Source organism: Danio aesculapii, chromosome 12, assembly GCF_903798145.1.
Source record: "Danio aesculapii chromosome 12, fDanAes4.1, whole genome shotgun sequence".
NCBI classification, from domain to species: Eukaryota; Metazoa; Chordata; class Actinopteri; order Cypriniformes; family Danionidae; genus Danio; species Danio aesculapii.
In genome coordinates, this window is record NC_079446.1 from 11,606,567 (window position 1) to 11,633,589 (window position 27,023).

Below are 27,023 nucleotides of genomic sequence, written 5' to 3' on the forward strand. Positions count from 1 at the left end.
TTTGAAATTGTTGCAAATTTATTAAAAACAAAAAACCTGAAAAAATCACATGTACAGTTGATTGGACCTGATTTGAAAAGGCATACACCTGTTTATAATAGGTCCCAGGGTTGACATGTTAAAGCACAAATGAGGCATGAAGACAAAGGAACTGTAGACCTCAGAGACAGGATTGTCTCAATGCACAAGGCTGGGGAAGGTTACAGAAAAAATTCTGCTGCTCTGAAAGTTCCAATGAGCACAGCGGTCTCCGTCGTCCGTAAGTGGAAGATGTTTAGAACCACCAGGACTTAATAGAGCTGGCCGGCCATCTAAGCTGAGTGATCGGGGAGAAGGACCTTAGTCAGGGAGGTGATCAATAGCCCAATGGTCACTCTTTCTTACCTCAAGCTTTCTTCTGTGGAGAGAGGAGAAACTTACAGAAGGACAACCATCTGTGCAGCAATCCACCAATCAGGCCTGTATGGTACAGTGGCCAGATGGAAGCCACTCCCCACCTAGAATTTGCCAAAAGGCATCTGAAGGACTCTCAGACCTTAAGAAACTAAATTCTCTGGTCTGATGAGACTAAAATTGAATTCTTTGGAGTGAATGCCAGGCGTTACATTTGGAGAAAACCAAGCACCGCTCATCACCAGGCTAATACCATCCCTACAGTGAAGCATGGTAGTGGTAGCATCATGCTGCGGGGATGTTTTTCAGCAGCAGGAACTAGAAGACTAGTCAGGATAGAGGAAGAGATGAATGCAGCAATGTACAGAGACATCCTGAGTGAAAACCTGCTTCAGAGGGCTCTTGACCTTGGCGACGGTTCATCTTCCAGCAGGACAATTACCCAAAGCACACCGCCATAATATCAATGGAGTGGCTTCACAACAACTCGGTGAATGTCCTTGAGTGGCCCAGCCAGAGCCAGAGCCCAGACCTAAATCCTATTGAACATCTTTGAAGAGATCTGAAAATGGCTGTACATCATTGCTTCCCATCCAACCTGATAGAGCTTGAGAGGTACTGCAAAGAGGAATGGGCAAAAATTCCCAAAGACAGGTGTACCAAGCTTGTGCCATCATATTCAAAAAGACTTGAGGCTGTAATTGCTGCCAAAGGTGCATCAACAAAATATTGAGCAAAAGCTGTGAATACTTATGTACATGTGATTTTTCAGGTTTTTTATTTGTAATAAATTTGCAACAATTTCAAAAAATCTGTTTTCACATTGTCATTATGGGGGTCTTGTGTGTAGAATTTTGAGGAAATAAATGAATTTAATCTATTTTGGAATAAGGCTGTTACATAAAAAAATGTGGAAAAAGTGAAGCGTAATGAATACTTTCCGGATGCACTGTAAATGCACATGTTGTTGAATGCATTTGAACAGCCACAAAAATCCAACGACTCTCTGTCTACTGACCGAATATGTGACCAACGTGATTGTTATGGGAATGTTGCGAAAAATCAAACCAAATCAAGGAATTCACACTTTCTAATAAAGCAATGAATAAATGTAACTAAAACGTTGCTCCGGGTACACGTCGTTTCATGTTTCAAATGACAAATCCATTAGAGGGCACTGTCTACATTTGTTTGAATCTAAAATACGTTACTTTGGTTACATTTTTGTTATATGTTTGTGATACATGTGATTATTGTGCACTTTAACGAGAAAGCAGGCCTTGTCTTACAGATCACCATCAAACCATTGACTGCAAACCTTCCCTAAACTCAACCAATGGTGTTTGTAAAAGCAACTGTGAGAGAAAAGTGCAGTACGACCAGATCATTTCACTTTGATTATGCATTGCTTTTAGCTGTTTTGTGGAATTGTGCTTCCAAGGATCCAAGTGCTTCGCATCACCGTACAAAAACTAAGCTACTGAGCAAACTGACCACACCAGAAAAGTTGTCCGTATGGAGATACTGTACATAGGTGAGGCAAATGTATTTGATTACAAATCATAGACATCAAGTTGTTTTGTGCTATTTGTTTAATATTGTGCAAATAACTGCTCAAGAATAATCCTTTATTCATCAATAACATGTCCCTGTAAATATCATTAGTGTGAAAAGCAACAAATGTGGTTGACATACCACCACATAGCATCCGTTTTATCTAGAACTGCAGACAAACGTATGTTTATATATGTAGGCTGAAGCATGTATTTCCAATTATACAACAGTTTTGTCTGGTTCTTGAATCTGATTGGCTGATTGCCATGCAATATTTTGCTAGTAACATCACACAAAGGCCTCTTCACCTGCTGTTAGACAACAAAATGTACTTTTGAAGCTTTTTAGTCAAGAATGTAGTTGTTTAGATTGCCACTATGCAGTTTATTTGTAAGAATAGTGCATATTTTAAAATATTTACAATTTCTGAGAGAGCTCGTCGATGCCCAAAGACGGTTGACGTTGTCTATCCACAAAGTGGCTCCAGGACCGCATAATAAGCCCTTGCTTAGTGTGTTTTCTTGAGCGCAAATAAGAAGCTGAAAAACGAAAGTGTCACGGTTTTTAAGGTGGACCGGATAGAGTCAATAAGAAGCCGGAATAAGAAGCTAGATTCAGCCTCGTCCCTCTTTATCGCAAACACAACAGCAGTCTGGTAGTGATTGCTCTGCTTTTTTCGAGGTTAATTATTGTGATATTGTAATGGTCGCTTAATGTTTGATATGTATTGTGTATAAATGTCCTTTAAGAGGACTATTTCTGTGCTTGTTTTACCTTTTAAATGTAAACACGCATGTATGGGAGCTCAGTTCAGTTCTGGCGAGTTCTGAGAAGTGTGTGATGGTCGCTCTACCACTGTATTATTCTTTTATTTCAATAATGTAACATTTTATTTTGCGACGGATGTTTGTGTGACTTTTTCTTTTCCTTTTGCCTACTCATTGTTGTTGATTGGCATGTATGTAGTCCTTTTTTTTATTCTTTAAAGTCTTTGGGTAAACGCTGGGACACCTGGCACCCGTCACAATTCCGATGGCATCAGAGAAATACTGTAGACTGTAATAGACTGTAGGAAGATATCTCTGTAGACGGATCATTTCATGTCACGTTCAGCCTTATAATCTAAAATGTGAGCAAAATCAGCTGTTTTGTCATCACCTTAAGGGGGTCACACACCAGAAGCGCCGCTTCACATTATGCTATGGAGAATCATTTCTCTATAGAAATGATGGCCTGCAGCCTCGTGCCAACACACGCCTCCCACCAGTGCTGATATACAGCCATATCACACTGCTACTCGTGTGATATTGCTCATTAAGCCTGTGTTGAAACCATGATACTTGTGCATGATATTCAGCACTGCTTAACTAAACTGATGTAGAGCATGGCAAAAATAGGAGGAAAAGATCTCAATGAAGAATCATAAAAAAAAACAAAAGCTTCATTTGAACACTTATTAATAAGTAGAATTGACCTCGACTTGTGATTAAATAACTGAAAATGCATGTTAATACCAGGTGGATTCAGGGCCTTAGATGCTGCTCAGACAGCACTACCAGTCTGTAGTACCATATCCAGCATGCCTTTCTGTATTGTGGTCTGCTGAGGGAGCAAATACCATTCAGCAGATTCTAAGCACTTAAACATGCTGATCCAGAAGGCCTGCTTGATTGCTCACTGAATGAAGTGGCAAAATGGTGCTTGGACAGATTGTCTTGAACTGATAAGGTGGACAAGACTATCCTTGGTCTGGACAGGGGAACGTTAGTTTTTGAAGTCTGTTGTTGGTCAGTGGCAGCAGCATGGACATCTTCCTGAGCAATGGAAAGAGCTCATTCAACTTTCCACTTAGCTTGTGAACAGTGACATTCAGTACTTTGCATCATGATAATTAGGACCTGCTGGCTTTCCTTCACTCGATTAGCTAAAGAAACTGTTTTCCATGTCATTACTGAAGTGTCAGTGTCATCCAGTGTCCTCATTTAACTGTCTAAAGGATATAAGCCTCAAATCCCCTCAGTTGACACTTGTAATAATGAGGTCTAGTTAGCCATAAGTAAACACTTGCTGCCAACATTGTGACAACTAACAGTTCATACAGCGTGGCTCACTGCTTTAACCAGCTGTCAGAACTGTATGCGCTCCCCACGCAGTATTTTTGTTTGTTTGTTTTTGTATTTATTATTCCAAGGTTTGGATTTACAGTGTTTATGTTTGCACTTTAACACATTGGGCATGATGAATATGCATTCATTTACAGTCTTTTGCACATTCGTTATTAAGGCAGAAGTTCTCCACATAAATATAATTAAATCATGCTCTGTGATGTCACACTGAACAGAAATATACCAGCAATGTGCAGTAGAATTACAGTGATTATCTTGGGGTTGTTTACAGATTAACTGTAATAGTGTAATGCCCACAGTACCAGCCTGCAGCTTAAGTTGTCAGAATACATGAATATGTAATGTAGTCATATTTTCGCTGTAACTGCTCTCATTTAACTTTTCTAGGCCAAAGGTTTGGAATTTAAATTGAACAATGACTGTTTACGTCCTTTATTTTAAAGATCTAGGCGCAAAGTCTAAAGCGCAGGGTGCAAAACATTTAGAGCGTGTCCGAATCCACTTTTGCTATTTTAAGAATGTATAAATATGCTCTGTGCCCCGGCGCATGGTCTAACATGGTTGTGCTTATTCTCTTATTGAGTTTTGAGGATTTGAGCATAAATCAATAAGAGTCTGAGCTCCCATTCCCTTTAAGGGTCAGTTGCATTGTGCCATGGCACATTTGCTATTTACATGGCGGACTTTATAAGTGGAAAAACTGAACGCTTCACTAGCGAGAAAACAGACCATCTGCAGTGAGGATAAAGAATGAGCCTTCTCCAATCAGCCTTTACTTTGTCTTTCTCTTTCTCTCTTACCTGGATAAGGAAACGGTGTTGTACGCACTGACATCCATACTCCTACATAATTAATTTAGTTTGTTAAGCGCAACGATTTGTTAAAAACTATTTCTAAATTCAGTTCTAATGTCCAGCAAATGAATAAAGGAACAATAATAATGAAGTGTGATCAAAAACGCCAAACACACATGCTATGCCTCCAAAACCTGACAGGTGGACAAATCTAAGCTTATTTTTAATACTACAAATGAAAATATGCATAAAAAAACAAAAAACATTTTACAAAAGCAAGTAGTCAAGAATAAACTAGAAATAGCCCCCCGAGGTGAAGAAGACATGGAGGCAGTGGTTTTTATATTTATGTAGAAAATAATCATTTTTGTAATGTTTTAATCTTTTAATTCTTTTTCATTTGTAAAGATTTTTGCATATTGCTCTACATCCTGTGTGTTTTAAGCAATGTGTAAGTGAGGCGCACAAACCAACGTGCTCTGCACTGGACTTTAGACCTGCTTTCAGCTGGTCTATTGCACAGTCTATTTTAGTTCCTCTAAGGTTGTGTTGGTCTGAAAATAGCTACACGTTGGGGTAAACACGTATTGCGCCTTATTGCGCCGGGTGTATGATAGGGCACTTCACGTGCACAAATACTGTGATTACTTGTTTATATTTCTCACTGTCTTTATTTACATGCCTTAAGGGGGTCGCACACCGGATGCGCCACTCAACAACGCACTGTGCTGCGCCACACATTGCCATGCATTTTAGAGTTAACATAGATTTCTATAAGGGTACCCACACCGGCACAGCAAGTCGACGGCTATCTGTGGCGCCCAGCTACGACTCAGGACACTGTTCTTAATTCTGCTGCACCACAGAGTGCCATCTGAATAGTTTCATTTTAAATAACATGCGAAGCAAAATGCAGTTCAGGAAATAGGTCTAGCCAACGACTGATATGGATGTTGTCACGTGTCTGCTTTTTGGGTTGTTTCAATCTGGTTCAGTTTAGAGCAGTCGGTCTGGTGTGAAATGAAACCAAAATGTTTTGTCACATTTGGGTCTCGGCATGGCGAAGGTAGGATCCAAGTGCAGCTTAATAATAATTTATAAAAGAAAGTATTCGTGCAGGTAATCTTGGACAAAAATAGGAAACATCAAGAATCAAACAGGACATTTCAATATTATTGTCAAAACAGTGATAAGGTCATAAGCAAGGCATCGATACAAAAAATACAAACAAAACAAACAAAACAAACAACAAACTTAGACTAAAGCTAAAAAAACTGTGATAGGTAAGAAACGTGATGGAAACAACAAAGACTCACTCCAGACTGATGTATGTACGGTGTATGTATAGTCCGGATAATCAATAATAACGAGAGTCGGTTGTACATCAGTGTGATCAGTGAAGAAGGGTGAGGGATTGCAGGGATTTGTAGTTCATGGATCAGCTTGTAGTTCCCCAGTGATCTTCCAGTGGGGGCTGGTGATCATGACAGTATTTTTTCACCTTATTTGGGACCACAGGAAACATACTACAGGTGTGAAAGCAGCCTAAGTTGTTTACATGCATGTATTCTCTGAATAAAATCAGAGTACATAACCTATGTTAATTATGCTTACTGTGATTATAAGTTTAATTGCATTATCTAGATTGAATTATTGCACTTACATAAGGTAAATTTAAATAAGAAAGTTCAATATAAAAAATAAAAAATCTCATTATAATCGCATTAAGATGGTCCATGTAAACAAGCGTGTCAGAAAAAATTTGGAGGACATAGTGAGAGCTGCTGTGCAGAAAATGGAGAATCCAATCCAACATGAGTCAGGCTTGATATTAAGAGATTAAATGGTGACATAGAATACATTTATTAGGTTTAAAATGTTCTATGATATCTACATGGAAGGTATGTGGCTTGTAAGTGCATTGAAATTTTTATCCAAATACAGTTGAAGTCAAAATTATCAGCCCCCCTGTTTATTTTTTCCCTCAATTTCTGTTTAACCGAGAGATTTTATCAACACATCTCTACACATAGTTTTAATAACTCATTTCTAATAACTGATTTATTTTATCTTTGCCATGATGACAGTAAATAATATTTGACTAGATATTTTTCAAGACACTTCTTCAACTTCTACAGCTTAAAGTGACATTTAAAGGCTTAACTAGGTTAATTAGGTTATTGTATAATGATGGTTTGTTCTGTCGACTATCAAAAAACATAGTTTAAAGGGGCTAATAATTTTTAACTTAAAATAGATTTAAAAAAATTAAAAACTGCTTTTATTCTAGCCAAAATAAAACAAATAAGACTTTCTCCAGAAGAAAAAAATATTATCAGACATACTGTGAAAATTTCCTTGTTCTGTTAAACATCATTTGGGAAATATTTAAAAACGAAAAAATAAAATCAAAGGGGGGGCTAATAAATCTGACTTCAACTGTATAAATTAGATTTGTCAGATCTATGTTTTATTTTGTTTGTTTGTTTCAAGAGTTCACACTTTGCTGATGATTGATTATAAAGCTTGTTTGGCATGCTGTCCCTGGAGAGAGCTCTGAGCTCATAAGATCCTCGAGCCCGGGGCTCCCACCTGTTTGCAAGGCGAGAGGGGAGTTTGAGCTCAGGTAGATCTCGAGAACTCCCCTGCTGTAGTCACTAATGAACAGATAGTGACTACTCTTAAGAGATACTCACTTGGTGCATTTCTATGATGCTGATTTGGATTAGTCAGTTAATTTAAGTTACATGTTTTTGGATGGTGGGAGGAAACCAGGGAGACCGGAGGAAACGTGAGCATGGGGAGAACGTGTAAACTCCACACAGAAATGTCGGCTGGCTTTGTATGGACTAGAACCAGTAACGTTCTTGCTGTGAGGCAACAGTGCTAACCACTGGGCTACCTTGCCACCCATCTAGGAAAGGAGGAGGAGTAGGGGTGGAAGGGGGAATTCTTCAAAACAAAGATGCTGTTATATGGAACTTAGGGTATTTATAATGGCTCAGGAATCGTCTGATTGGTGATTCATGAATTGAATAATGCGGGACCAGCTGCAAGCAATCATAAGAACGTGATCCTCTTGAAATTAGTTTATAAATAAACTTTACTTGTTGTTGTTTTAGTTTTACTAAAGTGTAGAAACAGTAATTAAAAAAAAACACTTTTTTATTGTTTCCTCTTTTTTAGTGAAGGTTATCTCAGAAGAACACATCTCACAAGAAATGAGATGTGTAAGAGATACTGTTGAGACTTCAGAATCTACAGTGTTTTCTCACAGTCAGCTGAGATCTGAGATTCATAAATAGACATCTTCATTCACTGACAATGTAATTTCATAGGAGGAACATTTAAGAAAATTGGATTGTATGTGTTCTCTCCATCTTCTGTGTTGTCTCCTCTTATTAGATCTCTGCATTTAGTTTTGTGCTTTCTCAGTGGGTCTGTCAGGCATTGAGAGAGAGCGATGGGGAGGAGGCTGGAATTCTCTGGCAACCTGTGTATCTGGAATCTGCTCTTTTACAGTCGGATAGTAAGAAATTAGGAGGCAGAAAGCAAAGACGCCCAGTCGTTTCAAACTACCTCATGAAGTGAAGAGGGAAGACGAAAACAGGAAGATCAAGAAGGCTGGAAGAAAGCAGTCAAGAAAAGGAAGATCTGAAGGGACAAGTGAGAGGAAGAATGTGAGGTGGGGAGGCTTTCTGGTAATCGATGCTGACGTCAAAGGGAAAAAGTGAACGAGCAGAAAAGAGGAAAGGGACGCGTGTGAATTAGAGGCAGGAAAAAGAGGTTTCAGAGAGATTGAACTATGGCTGGGAGTCTCTATAACAGATTGTCCCTGGAGGAGATTGGATCGATCAGATCTCTGGAGAGTCCGGGAGGTAAGATGCAGAGCGTCAACATCAGCTCAGCTCTTTAAAATGATGCTGTGATGTCACTGGAAGAATAGAGACTTCAGTGTTCATTGTGGTTTTGCGCTATAATGATGACTGTAAATAGTTTCACAAGCCATCATCATTTAATTGTAGTAGATAATAACAGATGATGGCATTTTTTAAAAAAGCTGTATCAAAATAGTATATATAATAAAGATATGCAAACTTTATTGTGCAGTAAAGCCATCTGGTAACGAAAAAAATCAAGACTACATTAATTACATTTTACTATCTGTGGTTTTATTGTCTTTACTAGGTAAAATCAATTGTGATCACTTAAAGTAATTGCTCACCTCCTGGCAAACATACTATACATTTTATAAGGTTCAGGGTTATGTTTAAACCGCTAAACCTAAATAAAATTGTAATCATTTTACTCTGATATACAGTTGAAGTCGGAATTATTAGCCCCCCTGTTTATTTTTTCCCCAATTTCTGTTTAATGGTGAGAAGATTTATTCAACACATTTCTACACATAGTTATAATAACTCATTTCTAATAACTGATTTCTTTTATCTTTGCCATGATGACAGTAAATAATATTTGACTAGATATTTTTCAACACACTTCTATACAGCTTAAAGTGACCCTTAAAGGTTTAACTAGGTTAATTAGGTTAACTAGGCAGGTTAGGGTAATTAGGCAAGTTATTGTATAATGATGGTTTGTTCTGTAGACTATCAAAAAATATATAGCTTAAAGGGGCTGATAATTTTGACCTTAAAATGTTTTTAAATTAAAAGGGGGGCTAATAAATCTGACTTCCCTTATACCTACTACCTACACAGGGGGCGGGGTGGGGATGATTGCATTTGATTGTGAAGACTGGGGGGGGGTTATCGCGTTTGAAAGTGAGGAGCTTGGGGGGGGTTGGGGCAATCACATTTGTAAGTGTAGAGCGGGCGAGGGGGGTTGATCGCGTTTGAAAGTGAAGAGCGTGGGGGGAGTGGGGGGTTAGTGGGTGTGGGGGGTTTGTAGGAGCGGGCCCTTGATAATGTCTCTGGGGGCCCCCTAAATGTATGGGCCCTTAGAATCGTCCTAACACCCCCCCCCCTAGCGATGCCCCTGCATACATTTTTTATAGTTATACTATACTTACAGAAAAGTACATCCTTTTTTTCACTGTACTTACGTGGTACTTTGCGAGTTGTAAAGTAAAGCGCTACCTTCTTTTTTTCTGCTAAACACTAAATATATGAGATATTTTGAAGTAGGCTGAAAACTACTATGAAAGTCAGTGGTTACAGTTATTCAGCTTTCTTTAAAATTTCTTCTTATGTGTTCAACAACAACAAAAAAATTACATTATAAGGTAAACTACGCCTTTAATTGCAATTTAATGAATAACTGATTTAATTTAAGTCAATTTGGATGCAATAATACCTTCATGTATACAGGGTGTGTTACAAAAATCATCTTTTTATATTTCTCTCTAGCAGAGGGAGTGTGTGTGTGTGTGTACAGTGAAGGAGAGGTGACAAACCACTGTCCAATTAGCTTTGTGCTTGAGAGCACATCCTGTGTTTGCTAGAGCTGCCTGGAGAGAATGAGTCTGACAACTTCCTTTATTTTCAGATTTCCCCTCTCTCTCTCTTTACTGCCTTTTCTTGAGGTTCAAATACAAAAGAAATACGTTCCATCTCTCTACAGTAATTTGGTTTTCTAGGTCTTAAAGCCATATTATAGCACTTTTTTATTCTGGATATGAACTCTTCTCCCATGGCTAACAATATATATTGACAGCGTGACCTTCTTGGACAGAGTTAGCAGTGTCTGCCTCATGAATATTCAGTTTACATGTTTAATAATGCACGATTACATTGAATCACGTGGTTACAGACACCTGTAGGCCAACAGTGTGTGTTGCATGAATAGAAGGGCTGGGATCTCCAGTCACACAAGCCACCATGACATATTTATGAGAGACGAGCAAGACGAGTGTTTTAATATTGTAGGTGTTGTGTGTGCTGTGTTTATACAAGCTGTTAAGAAATCAGCAGAGGATTTATGAGTGTAATGACAGACTGTGTCTAGGAACTTAGTGATTCATTTCAAATGAGCTTGCAGATGGAGCACAGGTGACTTCATTTTAGTTGTTCTGTTGTGATTTCACACATGCAGGGATATAATATAACAATAGCAGAAACATGATTTTGATTCATGCTGTGTGACCAGGAACAATCACTGTCAGTGCGAATGGGGTATTACATAACATGAATTCAATTAGACCATGCTTTAGAGAGTGATTTATAAAGGACAACATTTTTTAATAGATTTAATGATTCATTTGTTTAATCAGGAGATTTTGTTTGTGTTTAAACGTGTTTGCACACCTTTCTATTAGGGCTGGGTGATTTGGCTCGATCAATTGAACATTTTAACTCGATTACGATTAATGAACGTGATGAAAATAATTTTATGTATTAAATTCTTTTTCCCTCATAGTTTACTGACAAGTTTTGTACAGTAAAAATGTTCACATATTACAAGTGAGAGATTTCTGAATGAAGGCACCCTTGTGAACATATTACTTGATTTTAAAATAATTAAAGGAAAGACACACTATCTTCTATCTATGAGTATTTATTGAACATCAGCGTTGAACAACTAAAATTTAAACACTTGTTGCCTAAAACCAACAGTCACTTTTTTTCTTATAAAGAAGTGAACACAAATAAATTGCACTTTTGGAAACAAAATTAATTATTTTGATTGTTTTCACAAGTAGAAAATAAGCAGTATCTTTTCTAAATAAAATAACTCTTGTATGTCCTGTAAATAATGTTTTAAACAGTGCATTTCTTGAATCTTCTGTAAACAAATATTTTCATGTAAATAATAATTTTATTTTAATAGAAAATATGCCGTGTCAAGGCATCTCTGCCACAGCTTCCAATCTTCATCAATGTAGTGCAAATGTGCAATATGTAGTTATATTTTTTGAGATGTGTGCGGGTACGCGACCGCACGGAGGCTGTGCCGGACCATATCCGTGCGTTCAATGCAGAAGTATAAATCACCTTAACAGAGCAGGGTGACTCCACATGCGGTAGGGATGGTAATTTGAAAAAATTGACCTGAAAAAATGTGACCGATTATAGGTTCTGAATGATGATTTCGATTAATCGCCCAGCCCTACTTTCTATGCATTATAGTCCAGACATTAAAAAATCCATGAAATTGAAAATAACAATTTATACCTTTCATGATATATTGCAGAATTTATTAGAAATTACTTATTAATAATTTATCTAATGTGCTTTTCTAACGTAATTTGACATTGTTTTACTTTTAAATTAGACACTTAAATGCAAATTTTTAACAACAATATTTCATTAAAAAAAATTTCTAAGTAAATGGATAGAAATGTTTATGATAATAAAATGTCAAAGGGGACCTATTATGCAAAAATCACTTTTATAAGGGGTTTAAACATAGTTGTGTGACAACAGTGTGCGAATAAAACTAGCTCATAATAGTAAAAATGTATTAAATCTATTGTTTATAATCACACTTGTTAAAAACAGTCTGCAGAAACACTTTGCTTGACATTCTCCCTTTGTACGTGTCATCAGAGGGGGTTAGCCTCACCCATTGGTGACATCTCTCCCACATTTGCATAAGACATTAGTCTTGCTTCTGAATCTGCCGCTATCCTGACACATAGACATTTGTAGCGCCGCCCTCTTTTGAAAATAGGGATCACAATCTCATTTTAAAATTGACAGTCACCAAAATGGCACAATTAGGATTAAAGCTTGAAAGGGGCCGTTTCAAAGAGTTCTAAAACATTATTTGTGAAGTATTTTGAACTGAAACTTCACATACACACTCTTGGGACACCAGAGACTTATTTTAGATCTTGTAAAAATGGGCATAATAGGTCCTGTTTAAAGTATTGTTTGCAACAAACTTTATTTTTTGCATGAATTAATAATGAATATTCATCATTTCTTCAATGTCATTCCCACACCACTCTATAAGCTGCTTGCACAAATTGCCATTAAATTTGGTCATTAAAGGAAACCTTTTTGCCTTTATAGTGTTTATTCAATATATTTTACATTCTTCTTGCAATCTCATCTCTGCTGATGTGCTTTCTAGTGGGACAGCCTGTCATGCACATACAATTAAACAGCCTGATTCAATCAACGGCAAGTATCAGATATAGAGCTTTATCAATTTGTGCATTCCCCAGGGAAATAGTGAATAATTTCTGGAAAAATTCAGACATTAAGGTTTGCAATATGCTTATGAGGGATATATTGAGGATGTGAGCATAACTCTAAATGAAAACAACAAAAACAAAACAAAAATAAAGCTAAAGCTTACAAGTAAAATCATGCAAAGTTCAGTTCATTTAAATATTGTTAAAATGTTGCATATTAGTTGCATCTCAAATGGCACACTATACACTTTGTGCTCATACACTACGCACATGTGTACTTAACTATGTAGTGTATAAGTTTAGTGTCATCCCAAATGGAACAATACCTAAATAGAAGTTCAAACCTTGATGTTTAATGGTTGTCAAATTAGTCAAATTTATTTAGTCATTTTCTTTTCAGCTTAGTCCCTTTATTAATCAGGGGTCGCCACAGCGGAATGAACAGCCAACTTATCCAGCATATGTTTTACACAGCGGATGAAATTAGTGAAATAAACAACCAAATTATTAGTTAGTACCAGTCATGATTACAACCGGAATCACCATCAGGAGACGGCATAATCACTCACATAGGAGAAATTGCTTGCACAATCCAAAATAAATAATCAGCCAGAGTGCTCCACTGAGCTCCACTGAAAGTGTTCAACATTACACACTTCTTTTTAACGGTGGAATAAGTGACTTATCCAGAGTTTTTTATCCGGCACTTATACTTCAAAATATATATTTTCACTGTGAATGCACTATTTAGACTAAAAAATGGTGTAGAGTAGTGCATAAGTATGTGATTTGGGATGCACCTATTGATTCCCTAACACATTAATCAGAAAAAATGATAATGCATTGCATCTATAAAATTATACAAAGTAGTCAAGATGAATTTATTGTTTACCTGGGTCTCTCCAGGATAAATGAAACTTAATTTAGCTCATCTCACATGTCATCTCACTGGTTATGTTGTCACATCACAAGTCAAATCGCCATAAAGTTATGCGTTACGCTGTCCTAGTCCAATAACAGAAAACATTAGCTCAACATCAGTCTCCAGTCCTCGCATTTACAGATGTTCGTTGTGCAAGTACAGCACCATTGATTGACAGATGATGATGATCCGTACACACACTTATCCATTTCATTAGCTTTTCTAGGTTTCAGGAATGGATGAAATTGTATATTTTGCAGCCATTCTAGGCACCTGCTGTCTGCATTGCAAGACACATACGTGTACATTTTCACCATGTTTCCTGTTAAATGCCAATGTTACTCTACTATGATTCCTGTCAGACAAAATGGGGGACAGTGACGGGGGCACAGAATATCTGCGTTATGATTGGCCAGATCACCTGTGGACCAAAATCCATTCCTGCCATGTATTTCTTCTTGTTATGAAAGTGTTTTGCTATCAGCCTTTCCATATAATACTGAACATGCTATTTTTGTTTTATACAAGTACCTTTTCTGTGTAATTACATTAATTTATCATAAAATTCTGCATAATAAAGCAAATAAAATGTATAATTATAAAAATATATAAAGAGTCAAATAAATTTATTCTGTTATTCATAAATAATTCTATTATTTAATTCTATTATTCTTCATATGTAATTTCCATGCATGTATATGACAAGCATTTCTATTCATTTTATCCAGAGATACATCACTTTCACTATTTTAGTCCCTCTTTATATTAAGTGCCCATAACTAATAGTTACTTACATCATAAATGAAGTACAGTCTACTTATTGTGATTATATTGTATTGCACAACACTTATGATGCTATTGAGGTGGGTTTCGAGTAAAGTTAAGCCCTTTACTCGAAACCCCTTATTGGGAGCGGAACCATATATGGTAGCTTTATTTACATTGATTACAATTTAATTAGTATTTTTTTAAGTTATTAGTCAAAGTTCATAAGTCTTGTAATAACCCCCAGTAACACTCCACGGGTTTCCAATGAGTATTTCAATGAGTACCCTATAAAGTGTTGGTCCTATAAAGATGGGTCAAGAGTGTGAGTATAAATGTAATTACAGAAATGAATTACACATGTAATTATACAAATAACTTAAAAAATATAAGTACAATGTAAAACTTGTTGTTCATATTAAGTGCACTGTACAAAAAATGTAAGTACACGGTAATTAAAGCCACTTAAGTGGGACCAATTGTTTAGATGTTTTTTCAGCTATATGTCCGGGACATTATTTTTACATGAGGGTCTTTATGAGTGTTTTAAAGGCATGGACTTTTATGAGTGATCGAGTGAGCGAGTGAATCTGTACAGTTCCAATTATGCACAAAGATCATTAGTAAGATAAGACAAAAACTATTTAATCTAAAAAATTATAAAGATTAAAGCCCAGCCGATTTGAATGAGTGAGGGGTTTGAAGTGTGTAATTAGAAATCCAGTTGAGGTGTCTTTATGCTTGTAAATGAGAACGGGCATAAATAGAAGTAATAATCTGTGCTCCAGGGAGTGAACAGATTGCAATTAATTGATCGTTTGCAGAAATAAGGTGGAGGTTTAAGTGATCTGAGTTTAAAACTCTTTTTAAGACCTATTTAAAGACAAAGACTTCTCGTTACATACTATCAAAAATATTTGAATATATGGAAATCTTTAAATGGCTCCCTTTATTTTGTTCAATCGACCTGCTAATATTACTGTAAATAAGAGTGGTTTCTTATGCAATGTGAAACAGGTGAGATAATTTGCCATATGATTGTGCTCGGAGATGAGTTGAGTGCTATTATGCTGGTTGAAAATATTTGAAGAAAAACTCAGTCACAGAATGGGAGCTGCAGGTGAGGAAATGAGTGTGACAGCAGGATAAACTTACCTCAGAATGAGAAATAAAAATTGGAGTTAAGTAAAATCAGTGGCAAAATGTCACATTTGAAAGTCATTTGATGATTCAGTTTAAAATAAAATGAAATAGAATTCAGTATGCCAAATTGTACCCACATTTGTTTTGTCAACCAGGCTTCATACGGAGCTGGAATTAGTATGAGTGTAATATGGGAGGTGAAGATAGTTCCAGGAAATGACTGCTGTACTGGAATGAAAACGGTGTTCTGTTTCTGAAGGAGCGCTGAAATGGAAATGAGTCAGAAGCCAAACACTCAGCGGCAGTCCTGAGCTGGGAAAATAAACTGCGGTAACACAGTTCTTACGTAAAGATAAGCTTTAAACATGTATGTTACCTGAATGTGACAATTGCTATGATCTTGAGTCGAAAACTCAATGTGGCACTGTGTTGAGCATTGACGCATGTCTAAAGGAAGTTTCTGCACTTCCTCTCTATAAAACATGTTTTGGAATTTGAATCCATCACAGCGTAAAGGTCTCATGGGTCAGTTTCAGAAATATGTCGGTGGTGTTCTTTCAGCTTAAATGTCACTCAGTCTCGACAGGACGTCGACCCAGAGCAAGTAATGAGTTTGACCCTTTGGCTCAGACGCACACCATTAGGTTCTGTTTCCATGGAAATTTACATTACGGAGCTTCTTGTGGTATTAATTATAGCAAATAGAAAGCAACTTGTTAGCATTCACATTCATCTCAATGGCAAATGCTCATTGCTCATGAATCAATTCTCATTGTCATACTTTTCATTGGATCTTTACTTAGTTCAACAAAAGGGTTGAAAGGTCTGTTTTACGATAGTTGACAACAAACTTTTTGGTGCGTTACTGCCATATATATAGTTTACTATAGTAATGGGTTAAGTATACTTTGGTAATTACTATTATTTCATGATAGTTATTAATGATACTACAATATGTAAATTAGTGTAATTTATTGCTTATTCGTAACTATTTCCCTTTACTATACATTACTATAGTATTTTAAAGGCGTTAACACCTGGTTTAATTGGATTTTTTGTTTTTGCTGTTATATACTATTATTTGTTTCTGTTTGGTACAATATTATTAACAGTAAATAATTGAACTGAACAATTCTGCTTCATGATTCATTGACAGTTTTAGTGATCACTAAGATATGAATGATAATTTAAGTTGCTTCGATTTAAAAAGGAAAATTGCAAAAATAGCTTAAATGCAGCTAAGCTTAGCTTGCTACATTTCCCAGGGTGTAGCTTTTAGTGTAGTTAAGCTACATTTTAAGTAGTGTAGCTAATAGCTTAGCTCACTACATTTTTTAAGTAGCTTGCCCAGTACTGGTCAATATTTACACAACTATCAATACTTGGCCCACTTTTAGCCTCTATGCAGTCTCCTGACGCTGTGAATCAGATTCATCAAACTCCAATTCACCTATACCTTAAGACTGTGGGGGAAAGCGGAGTACCCAGAGGAAACCCACACAAGAACATGGGAAGAACATGCAAACTCCACAAAGAAATGCCAACTGACCCAGCCAGGACTCGAACCAGCGACCTTCTAGCTGTGAGGCGACAGTACTAACCACTGAGCCACCATGCCACCCCATGTTAGATTTTAACAATGACAATTTTTACAATATTGACATTGTTTAAAGTATTTTTCTTAATTCTGTGCTCATTTAAATAACACAAAAAAGAGACTTTTATTATCAGAATATTCCTTTGGTCTCCTTTATTTATGTTACTGACTGTTCACATTTTCTCAGTTCTTGAAGTTGACCTTCAATAGATTCAATCAACAATCAACAATCCAAATAGTCAATAATCAAATGAATATGTGACTTTAATACTTAAATATATTCACACAGATAACTGAACTTTTGGTATATTGTGACAACCCAATTACTGAGTTAGCAGGCGAGTAATTCAGAACTGATGCTTTAAGAGACCTTCGAACAACAAGCAGGTTTACAAAAAGCGAAGAGAAATCAGCCAATCATGTCACCATATCCTTACATACTTTAAGTAACTAAAAGTCGCAACACAGGCTCATTCTAAAAACGTAGTCCCATGGACGTTTCTGGAGACCGCGAATTATGTAGCCTGGGGTACATATGGCTGCATTGCATTTTTTTTAAATGAACGCTACGTTCCTTTTCGCGCTTACCAGCTGACGGCTTACCCCATGTGGAGGGCTTTCCCACTGTAACCAGCTTGTCCAGTTAGCTCGTCGTGTACGTCGGCGTCCTTAAGATGGAGTGAGGAGATGACCATGACGATGGTGACCGGGTTCGAGTCTGGGGAAGAGCAGGTCCAAAAGTCAGGTAAGACAAAAACAGAATCCATAAAATGAACAAGTGAATAACAGGGTGAGAATGTGGTAAAATTTGTGGTAAAACTCATACAAGGCCTTTTCTTTTTCTGGACGACTTTTGTAAATCGTTGGTTGGGTTTAGGGAAGTAAGTGGGTGGGTGGGTCAATCGCTAAAATTGGTTGGGTTAAGGGAAGGAGGAGGGTGGGTCAGTCGATTGGTCGGCCGGCCAGTCAGACATTCAGTCAGTCAGACAGACGTTCGACCGACAGCAACCTCTGGTGAGTTTACGCGAGAACAGCGGGCACGAACGCCACTCGCGAGAGAAATATGAGATATGAAAAAGCGCACGCAGCGGCCTCTCGTGGATTTGCGAAAACAAAAACCGCAAAAATACGTACCTCCCGGGACATAATTTGCAGTCTCCAGAAATGTCCACAGGATTACGTTTTCAGAATGAGCCTGGGTTGGAAATTTACTCACCGCTTGCTTCAGCGCATGTTAAAAAAAGGATTTGCAGTATTTTCTAAACACATGCAGCAAAGAATAGCACTGAAAATGCAGAATTTGAAAGATACAGATATTGATGCACCTGACCTTATTGAACACATGAATTTTATGAGAAGAGAGTATTTAAACTAATCACGCAAAGTGATTTACTACTGTTCTTTGGGAAAAATGGTATAAGAGGTTTTTGTCCTAACCAACTCCTGAAATGACAGTTTTTCCCAATTGTTTATACACATTTTCTGAAAACATGTCTCATTTTGTCAGAACTTTACACACAAATCACAAAACACTTCAATTCTTCTGCAAAATGAAATGTTCAAAACAATGGGATTTCTTCTCAAAATGGTATTTTTTCAAATGACACGAACAAACCATCACATGAATAGACATTTTTAAGAACAGTTGAACACTGATGTGCTTAATGTAAAATACTATGACCACTTCTTCTCCATTTATCATAATGACTTACTGTAAGCCTTTTTTTGGTTCAGTGTTACACTTACTACAGACAGTACACAGGCCTACAGAAGTGCATTGTAAAATATTTCAGAATATTGTTTTCATATAAAACACACAAATACCAAATATATATATATATATTTTACTGTATTTTCCCCACAAAAACAGTGTACACAGTGTGCATCCCAACCAACACAAAGTGCACATAACGTGGTCTATATATACCATCAACAGAAGTATTTACTGAATACAGTTGCAGGAAAAAAAACAACAACAACAAAAAAACAGCTATACTGCATCCTTTTTTCTGTTTTGTTCTGGCCAAGCAGCAGGGGAAATTTCACCTTGCATGGCGAATCCAGCCATGAAAAACATCAACTGCTATAGCTTGGAGAAGGGGTAAACGTGTTTTGGATTTCGGTCATACGCTTTCCATCCCCAGGCAGAAAAAAAATCCTCAATAGGATTGAGAAATGGAGTATATGGAGGGAGATAAACAACTAAAAAACGTGGGTGGGCAGTGAACCAGTTATGAATCAGATGAGCTCTGATTTCTAAATTGCAATTATATGAGACAGGTGTTTACCTATGTGATGTTAGTAAGCAAAGTAGGGCAACTGACTTTACAGTTTTGAATGACAGTGTGTTCCTTGTGAAAACAAGCAGTGTGTTCTGCATGAAAAGTGTGCCAAATGCAGAGAATTGTGTGTAGTGTATTGAAAAAAGTGTGTTTTAAACCTGTAATTTGAGTAACCTAGTTCAGGTTTGAGGTATTTTGAAAAGCAGGATTTGTGCTTGTGGTTTAGCAGAATTGGTTAAGGGGGTTGCTGCATCAGTTACATGTTGTAGTCATTGTGTCTGAAGTTCAAGTAATTGTGTGTAAACAATTGGGAAAAACTGTAATATATTAGAAACGGTTTCTATTTCTTGCAGCTAAACAACAGAAAACTGACAATGATCACCTCAGGTACACCTAGTGGGCTTTATTCAGTGTTAAATGCTAATAATGTGAGTTTAATGCCATTTCACAAGACATTTTTTGCCATTCTACTGAAAGCAGCAGCCGCTAGTTCACCTCAGAACTGTGAATCAGTGCAAGCCAACACATATCAGTGATTCAGCATGTACATTTAATAATGTTAAAGAGGTTTCATATGTATAAATTAGATTATAAACATTACCATTTCGTTGGAGTGCAATGAGTGCACTATTCTGTTTTTCTGAATAGCTTTATTTATATTCCTGTCGTTTTGTGTCTGGTGCAAACAGCCCAAATTGCTTATCACTGCAAATCTCGTCACATAGCGTGTTATTAGGACACAAGGTTACAATGTAACCTGCCCACCTAATTTTTATGTTCATAATATTTATATTATTCGCTAATTAAAGGCCACCTTATGTGGAACTCTAAATTTGCGTCTCATTTTAGAGTCAGCTACTGTCCACTGGAAGTCGCATTTTGGTCACTGACGCTTACTTTGAAAGACTTCCTGACTGAATGAATGAAATATGCTGTTTTCCACCAAGGCAACCCGGGGTGCTGAAATATAATTGGCTAAACTGGCATCGGACGGGTTTGATGCCAAAACAAAGACAGACATTCTGGCACGTAATGGACATTTTCAAAGCAGAATATCCGACTTCAGCATTGTTTTCAGATAAACAAGAATGTTCACTTATAGCATGTTTCTTAAATATCTGCAAGCATATTATGGTATTTTATAATATACAGCACCTTTAACCTTGGTCCGGACCACAACCTTAAATGTTGAGCTGGAAATGGCGGCAGTTAAAGGCTATTCTAGGATTTCTATTTTAGGGCTAAAATAAGAGAGTATAATTATAATAAAAATAAGACATTTATTTATTGAATTATTCATTTATGAAATAAAAAAAAATCCCCAATAAGCAGCGTTGAAAAGTAAATGAATTGCAGTATTCAACTATTTAATAGACAGGAAACATTTGAGTACTGAATAAACCAGATGCAAACAGTCAGTTTACTCATTGTCAGCTTTGCCTAGCAACAGTCATGGGATAGAGGTTTGACCTTCATCATATGCAGAGGTTATTAAACTGCTGTGAACTGTCCAGAGAGAACTTTGTTTCACCTCACAGCAAATCCATGTTGTGAAATAAGAAATGACAATCTTTGCATTTTTCATGGCTGAAATGCATTCATGTGAGTAAAGTAACACATACATATTAATACAGTGTTTCCGTAATCTGATCCTGGTTCTCTTTTGTACCTGTCCGTTATTTCACACTCTTAGTTCAGTTTGTGAGATAATCAGATGTGTTTGATGAATCCAAGCATCTGTAACATTTGACTTGACTGTTTTAAAGATCCACTTATGTGCCGTATTCACTGCATAATATTAGTGCAATAATTGTGAAATTTCCAGCTTATCTGAAGTCGTGCTCCTTTTTCAAGCATACCATTTATCTTTAAAGAGAATTTGAAAACATGTAGACTCAAAAGACACCTTTGAAAGTAGCTCTTTGACGTTTCTTCGCTGCATGGAGGCTTTCATGAAGTTATTTATTCTTACATTTATGCATTCAGCAGATGCTTTTATGCGGACCAACATTCAGCTCTGAGTGTGAGGAGATTCTGATTTCATGGTTTCTCTACTGCACTGATCTTCTCTCAAGGTTATTTAAATGTTTCTCAAGTAAGAAAATATATATTTCTACAAACAAGGATTGTTAAATAATTGTTTTAAATAATCCAGAAATATAATTTCTGAAAAGAGCGTCAGAAGACTATATAAATCATTATTTGTCAGCCTGTGGAATGTAATGTTATAAGGTTTTTTAATGGAGCTAAATGATGAGTTGCTGCTGGAGATGAAAAGCAAGGACTTTGTAAAGAAGTCTGAAATATAAAGATGCATTAAGCGTTAGAGTATTGTTTACTAGTTTTATTCATGAATTATTCATGGTTATTCATGAATTCATCAAGGTCATTTCTGCACTGCTTTGTTTGCTGCTTGCACAAATTTGGTAATTTTTTAAGGAAACTCTTGTGACTTTAAAGTGTTTAATTAAAATATCTTCCCCTCCACTTTCAGTCTTCTCTAGTGGTCCACAAATAGAAAAGGTAGAAGTGCCAAAATAGATTATACTTTTTGTATGAAACTGGATAAGGAGCCTACTTTTGGCCTTTTAATGAAGGTTGATGAATTTCATTGACCTTATTTTTCAGATACGAGCAGGTTGGAAGCCATTGGAACCTTATTGACTCGAGACTTCCGCTCTCATTTTCTCCCATTCATCTTTAGACGTTACAAAACAGCTTGTTATGCTTAGCTTATTTTATATAGTCATAAACACACTGTTTTCTGGCCTTTATTATCCACGGTCATTATTCCCATAGGCTACTGAATCGGAGGAATAAGGATAATAGGATTGACATCAGAAGGGTTTGATGAGCCAATTAGTGTTGAGATTTTTGACAAAAGGTTTTGCTGTCATCCCAGTGATGTATGCTCTGGCTAAAGTTCATAAATGACCATAGAATCCAAAAGTGCATTTAATTGTAGATTAAAGAGGCTACTCCTTTATTTTTGGTCAGGCAGATGATAATAAGACGTTATTTAAAACTAAATATTTAAGACACAGAAAACAGATTTGGGCGACGCGGTGGCGCAGTAGGTAGTGCTGTCACCTCACAGCAAGAAGGTCACTGATTCGAGCCTTGTCTGGGTCAGTTGGTGTTTCTGTGTGGAGTTTGCATGTTCTCCTGAGTTCACGTGGGTTTCCTCCGGGTGCTCCGGTTTCCCCCACAGTCTAAAGACATGCGGTACAGGTGAGTTGAGTAGGCTAAATTGTCCGTAGTGTATGAGTGTGAATGAGTGTGTATGGATGTTTCCCAGAGATGGGTAGCAGCTGGAAGGGCAACCGCTGCGTAAAACAGGTGCTGGATAACTTGGCAGTTCATTCCGCTGTGGTGACCCCAGATTAATAAAGGGACTAAGCATAGCAAAGAAAATGAATGAATGAATGAAAACAAATTGTCATTCTATAGCGATCGCTGATTGGTGCTCGTACTAGAAGGCGGGCTTTATTCACCATATAGTGATCGCTGATTGGCTCCTGAACTAGTAGGCAGGCTTTATTTGCCATATAGCGATCGGTGATTGGCTTCTGTACTAGAAGACAGGGCTTCATTCACCATTATGACAGTTACACTTTTCCCCATTCAAAGGTATACAAGTGACATGTCTTGTGTATTCTATAGTCTTTGACTTAACACACCAGCTTCAGGTCATCAGCTCCTTAACAGAGAGATCTATGAACTGATCCTTGTGTGAGAGAAACATACAAAATGCGCAAGGCAGAGGGACCCGAGGACCGGAATTGAGAAAAACTGATGTATGGGATTTAATTAATTTTAGTATTTTATTCATTGGTCATTAATTTAAATTGTACAATTGATGTATTTAGTTAATGGTTGATACATTTTTCATTTGCAGCGAGAAATTTTGCATCTTGGGTCTAAAGCAGGGGTCTCCAATATTTCATATGTGAAATTATGCGATGTGATAAAACAAAACGCTGTGTCCTGCCCTGTCTTCATGTTGCAGTTGAAAAACATCAAGTAAAAATTAGACACAAAATGTTGTTCTGAGACATACAATAGGTGACACTTTAATATGAGCATTACCACCATCTCTTGTACCGCCGCCGCTCTAAAGGAGTAAGAACGTGCTTTTTAGGTATGACCGCAGTTTGCCACAATGTCACCAGGTGGCACAAAGGGAAACTGTTTTGAGTACATGAGAGTATTTTGCATGTAGTGGGAGTTGGTCAAATGTTTTAACTTTAATGATGAAGCAAGTTATACTGCAATCAGGTGATGTGCTCCATCGGCTCAATGACCTTAATATTATTTTGTTGTGTGTGTTGTGCGGCGGTTTTCATATCTTGCAGTGTGTGCATGTTTAAGATTTGAGGTAAAAACATTACCATGATGGTCAAAGAAATCGAAACATTCTTTTCACCCCAACGCAATTTAATAGGGCACTATAAAGGCTAAAGAACTTAATTCTTACATTTGCTTAATTTTTGCAGCCTAGGGCTATACTTCTCACCATGTATTGTATATTTTCTAAAACATACTGTATAGTGTACAAGCATGTTTATTATTAAGAAAACTAAAACAAACAAACAAAATTATATTTTAATTAAACTCAACACATCACATAAGGTACTGTACACACACAGTACCGTCCTAAATAGTATTGTAAAAAGGCAAAGCTGAAAATCTATGGTTTAAGCGCCACCCAGCGGCCAAAAGCATTAAAGGCGTTAACGGTGGCGGCAAAGGGAACATTTTGAAGTTGTGATGTCTGTAATAGTTTATTAACTGCTGTAGCTGATGAAGTACACACTAACCTTCATATTATTCAGCCACAAGATGTTGCCAAACAGTCAAAAACAGCAGCGGAGCATATGGTTGTGAACGAATTCACTTGGTCAAAATGGTTCGAAGTACCCAGATGACCCTTCAGCGGTTGTTATCTTGGACAAACATAACTTGAAATATGGTTACTGACTAATCAGACTAAAATATTCCAGATAGTCATGTAATAAAGTTCAGTAACATAGTTTCATGGTTGTGAAAGCATTTGTCAAGTTTTTACTACCCCCTCCCCAGCCCCATCTTCTTTTTAAAATTTTTTATATATACTCATCCTACTGAAGTGTCTTCTTTCTAACATGTGAATCCTTTTGTTTTCTTGTCCGCAGCGATGCAGAGTCTTCTGGACACTCTGAGTGACAGCACCAGCTCCACCACGGCCAATGACTTGGACCTGATCTTCCTGAAAGGAATCATGGAGAGTCCAGTCGTGAGTCAGCCTTTTTCTTTTAACTTCATAAGTTAGGCCATGTCCCCGTGTACACAAGTATTATAAAATTTTCCTCACCTTCATTTGAAAGAAAAATCTCTGTCAAACACGGAATTAATTATTAGCGTCAGGATACTGCACACAATTCATTGACACTAATGTGTGGAATTTGCCTCAATCGCATGTTCTGCATTTCATGTGAACCGAGCTGCATTACCCAGTCCGAAAGGAGAAAACAGCATGTACGCTGAAGCAAAACCACCAGTTGTAGTGTCCACATGACCACTCTGTACCCAGAGACTTTTTAGAAAGTTTTGGTTTCAGTCATCTGATAAAACCTGTGATTTAAAAATTCGCATCATTCGCATCATAGACTGTAAAAGACATGGGCGTAGTATCCGTGAAGTCACCCTTAGGTTTCTGAAGAACCCAAAAGAAGCTACCAGTAGGCGTGTCATCGCATCGACCGAGGGATACCAAACAAGGGCAAAGAGGAAGAATGTGAGCGGAGCTACAGACGCATGCTAGCATTTTGCTTAGACAGGCTTTTCTATGGGAGAAACGATTAATACTTCATTACCTGCGACTCGTTTGTGTTCTGACCACATGTGCTTGATTGTACACTATATCAATAAAGTGTTTAGACTTTTAAAAACACTGTTGTAATACATTGAGCCACTAAGCATTGTTATTATGACATTTTTCCACAGGAGGGAAACACAAATTACTTACAAATACTTCAGATAAAGTTTGTTTCAGTAATGGCAAGGCTACTGTATGACAACGTTTCAGATGACTGTTCTATAGCCTACAGCTAATCAATCTGTCAGATTCTGGAGTGCATTACAGGTCTAAAGAAAATTATAAATGATAATTTATCTTAAATAAAACAAATACATTTATAGAGATGGTATACAAGTATATAATTTCACTCACCTGTGAAATGGAGGCCAATTGAATGCTTTGTGTGCACAATTAGGTGCACACAGCATGCCATATCATCTCATAATTGTAAGAAATAATTCCAAAAGGCAACTGACTGTAAAAAAAAACTGACTGACTGTAAAGCCACATAAAACAAATCAAAAACATGATGGATGTGCTGAGCTCAGCGGCTAATCAGCCGGAATCAGCTGAGGTGAAGTGATGGCGACCAGCGAGACCTAGCTGTCACTCAAGAGGCCAGGCCCTTAATTATCCAGACTTAATAAAACCTAATATAAAGGAAACAGATGAGTTATAAATAAAATTCACCCCCTCACAGTTGTCATGAAGGGTAATATTAGCTATATGAATCAAAATCGTTTTTTGTACCAGGTTGTAAACACCTTTTTTTTCTGCTGTAAAGTTGGCCATTCTAACAGTGGGCTCAATAGAAATGTGCTCTATATGGAGCCTGGACTAGGAATTTCAATGAATTGCAGTTTCAGTTATTTGCTTCACAAGGAAGAGCAGAAGGTTGCCGCTTGGTACACATGGACAGGATCTTAAACCAGTAAAAATCAGAATCAGAAAGAGCTTTATTGCCAGGTATGTTCACACATACGAGGAATTTGTTTTCGTGACAGAGCTTCTACAGTGCAACAGAATTACAGAGACAGGACAAAAAACAGATAATAAATATATTTTAAAAATAGAAGTAAATAGTGAATGCAAATATGCAAATTGACAAGTGTATGTACAGGTATATTACTATATACAACGTTATATGTGCAGCTGTTATGTGCAAATTGGCATGTAAAGTGTGTTGTTAAATAAGAAGTGTATGTGTGTATAAAAAGTAGTGATGTTTGTTTTACAATTACTATCATAAAGTGTTCATGAGATGGATTGCCTGAGGAAAGAATCTGTTTCTGTGTCGGGCTGTTCTGGTGCGCAGTGCTCTGTAGCGTTGACCAGAAGGTAAAAGTTCAAAGAGGCGGTGTGCTGGGTGTGAGGGGTCCAGAGTGATTTTGGCAGCCCTTCTGCTCGCTCTGGATAAGTACAGTTCTTGGAGAGTAGGGAGAGTTGTAACAGTGATTTGCTCAGCAGTCTGAACTAGGGCTGGGCGATATGGGCAAACTATCATATC

The 27,023-nt window shown here is 37.2% G+C and overlaps 1 protein-coding gene across 3 annotated transcripts in view; it reads left to right on the forward strand.

Moving 5' to 3' along the window:
* The window catches only part of mpp2b (MAGUK p55 scaffold protein 2b), an 88,947-nt gene that overhangs the window by 23,847 nt on the left and 38,077 nt on the right, over nt 1-27,023 (forward strand). For 2 of the 3 annotated variants that reach the window (XM_056469788.1, XM_056469789.1), the window contains exons 1-2: nt 8,442-8,745; nt 24,852-24,952. In XM_056469788.1, the coding sequence (XP_056325763.1) occupies nt 8,673-8,745; nt 24,852-24,952 (174 nt within the window). In that variant the 5' untranslated portion in view covers nt 8,442-8,672. Of the gene's footprint in view, nt 1-8,441; nt 8,746-24,851; nt 24,953-27,023 lie in introns of those variants that run through there. The other variant, XM_056469790.1, reaches the window with a different exon arrangement.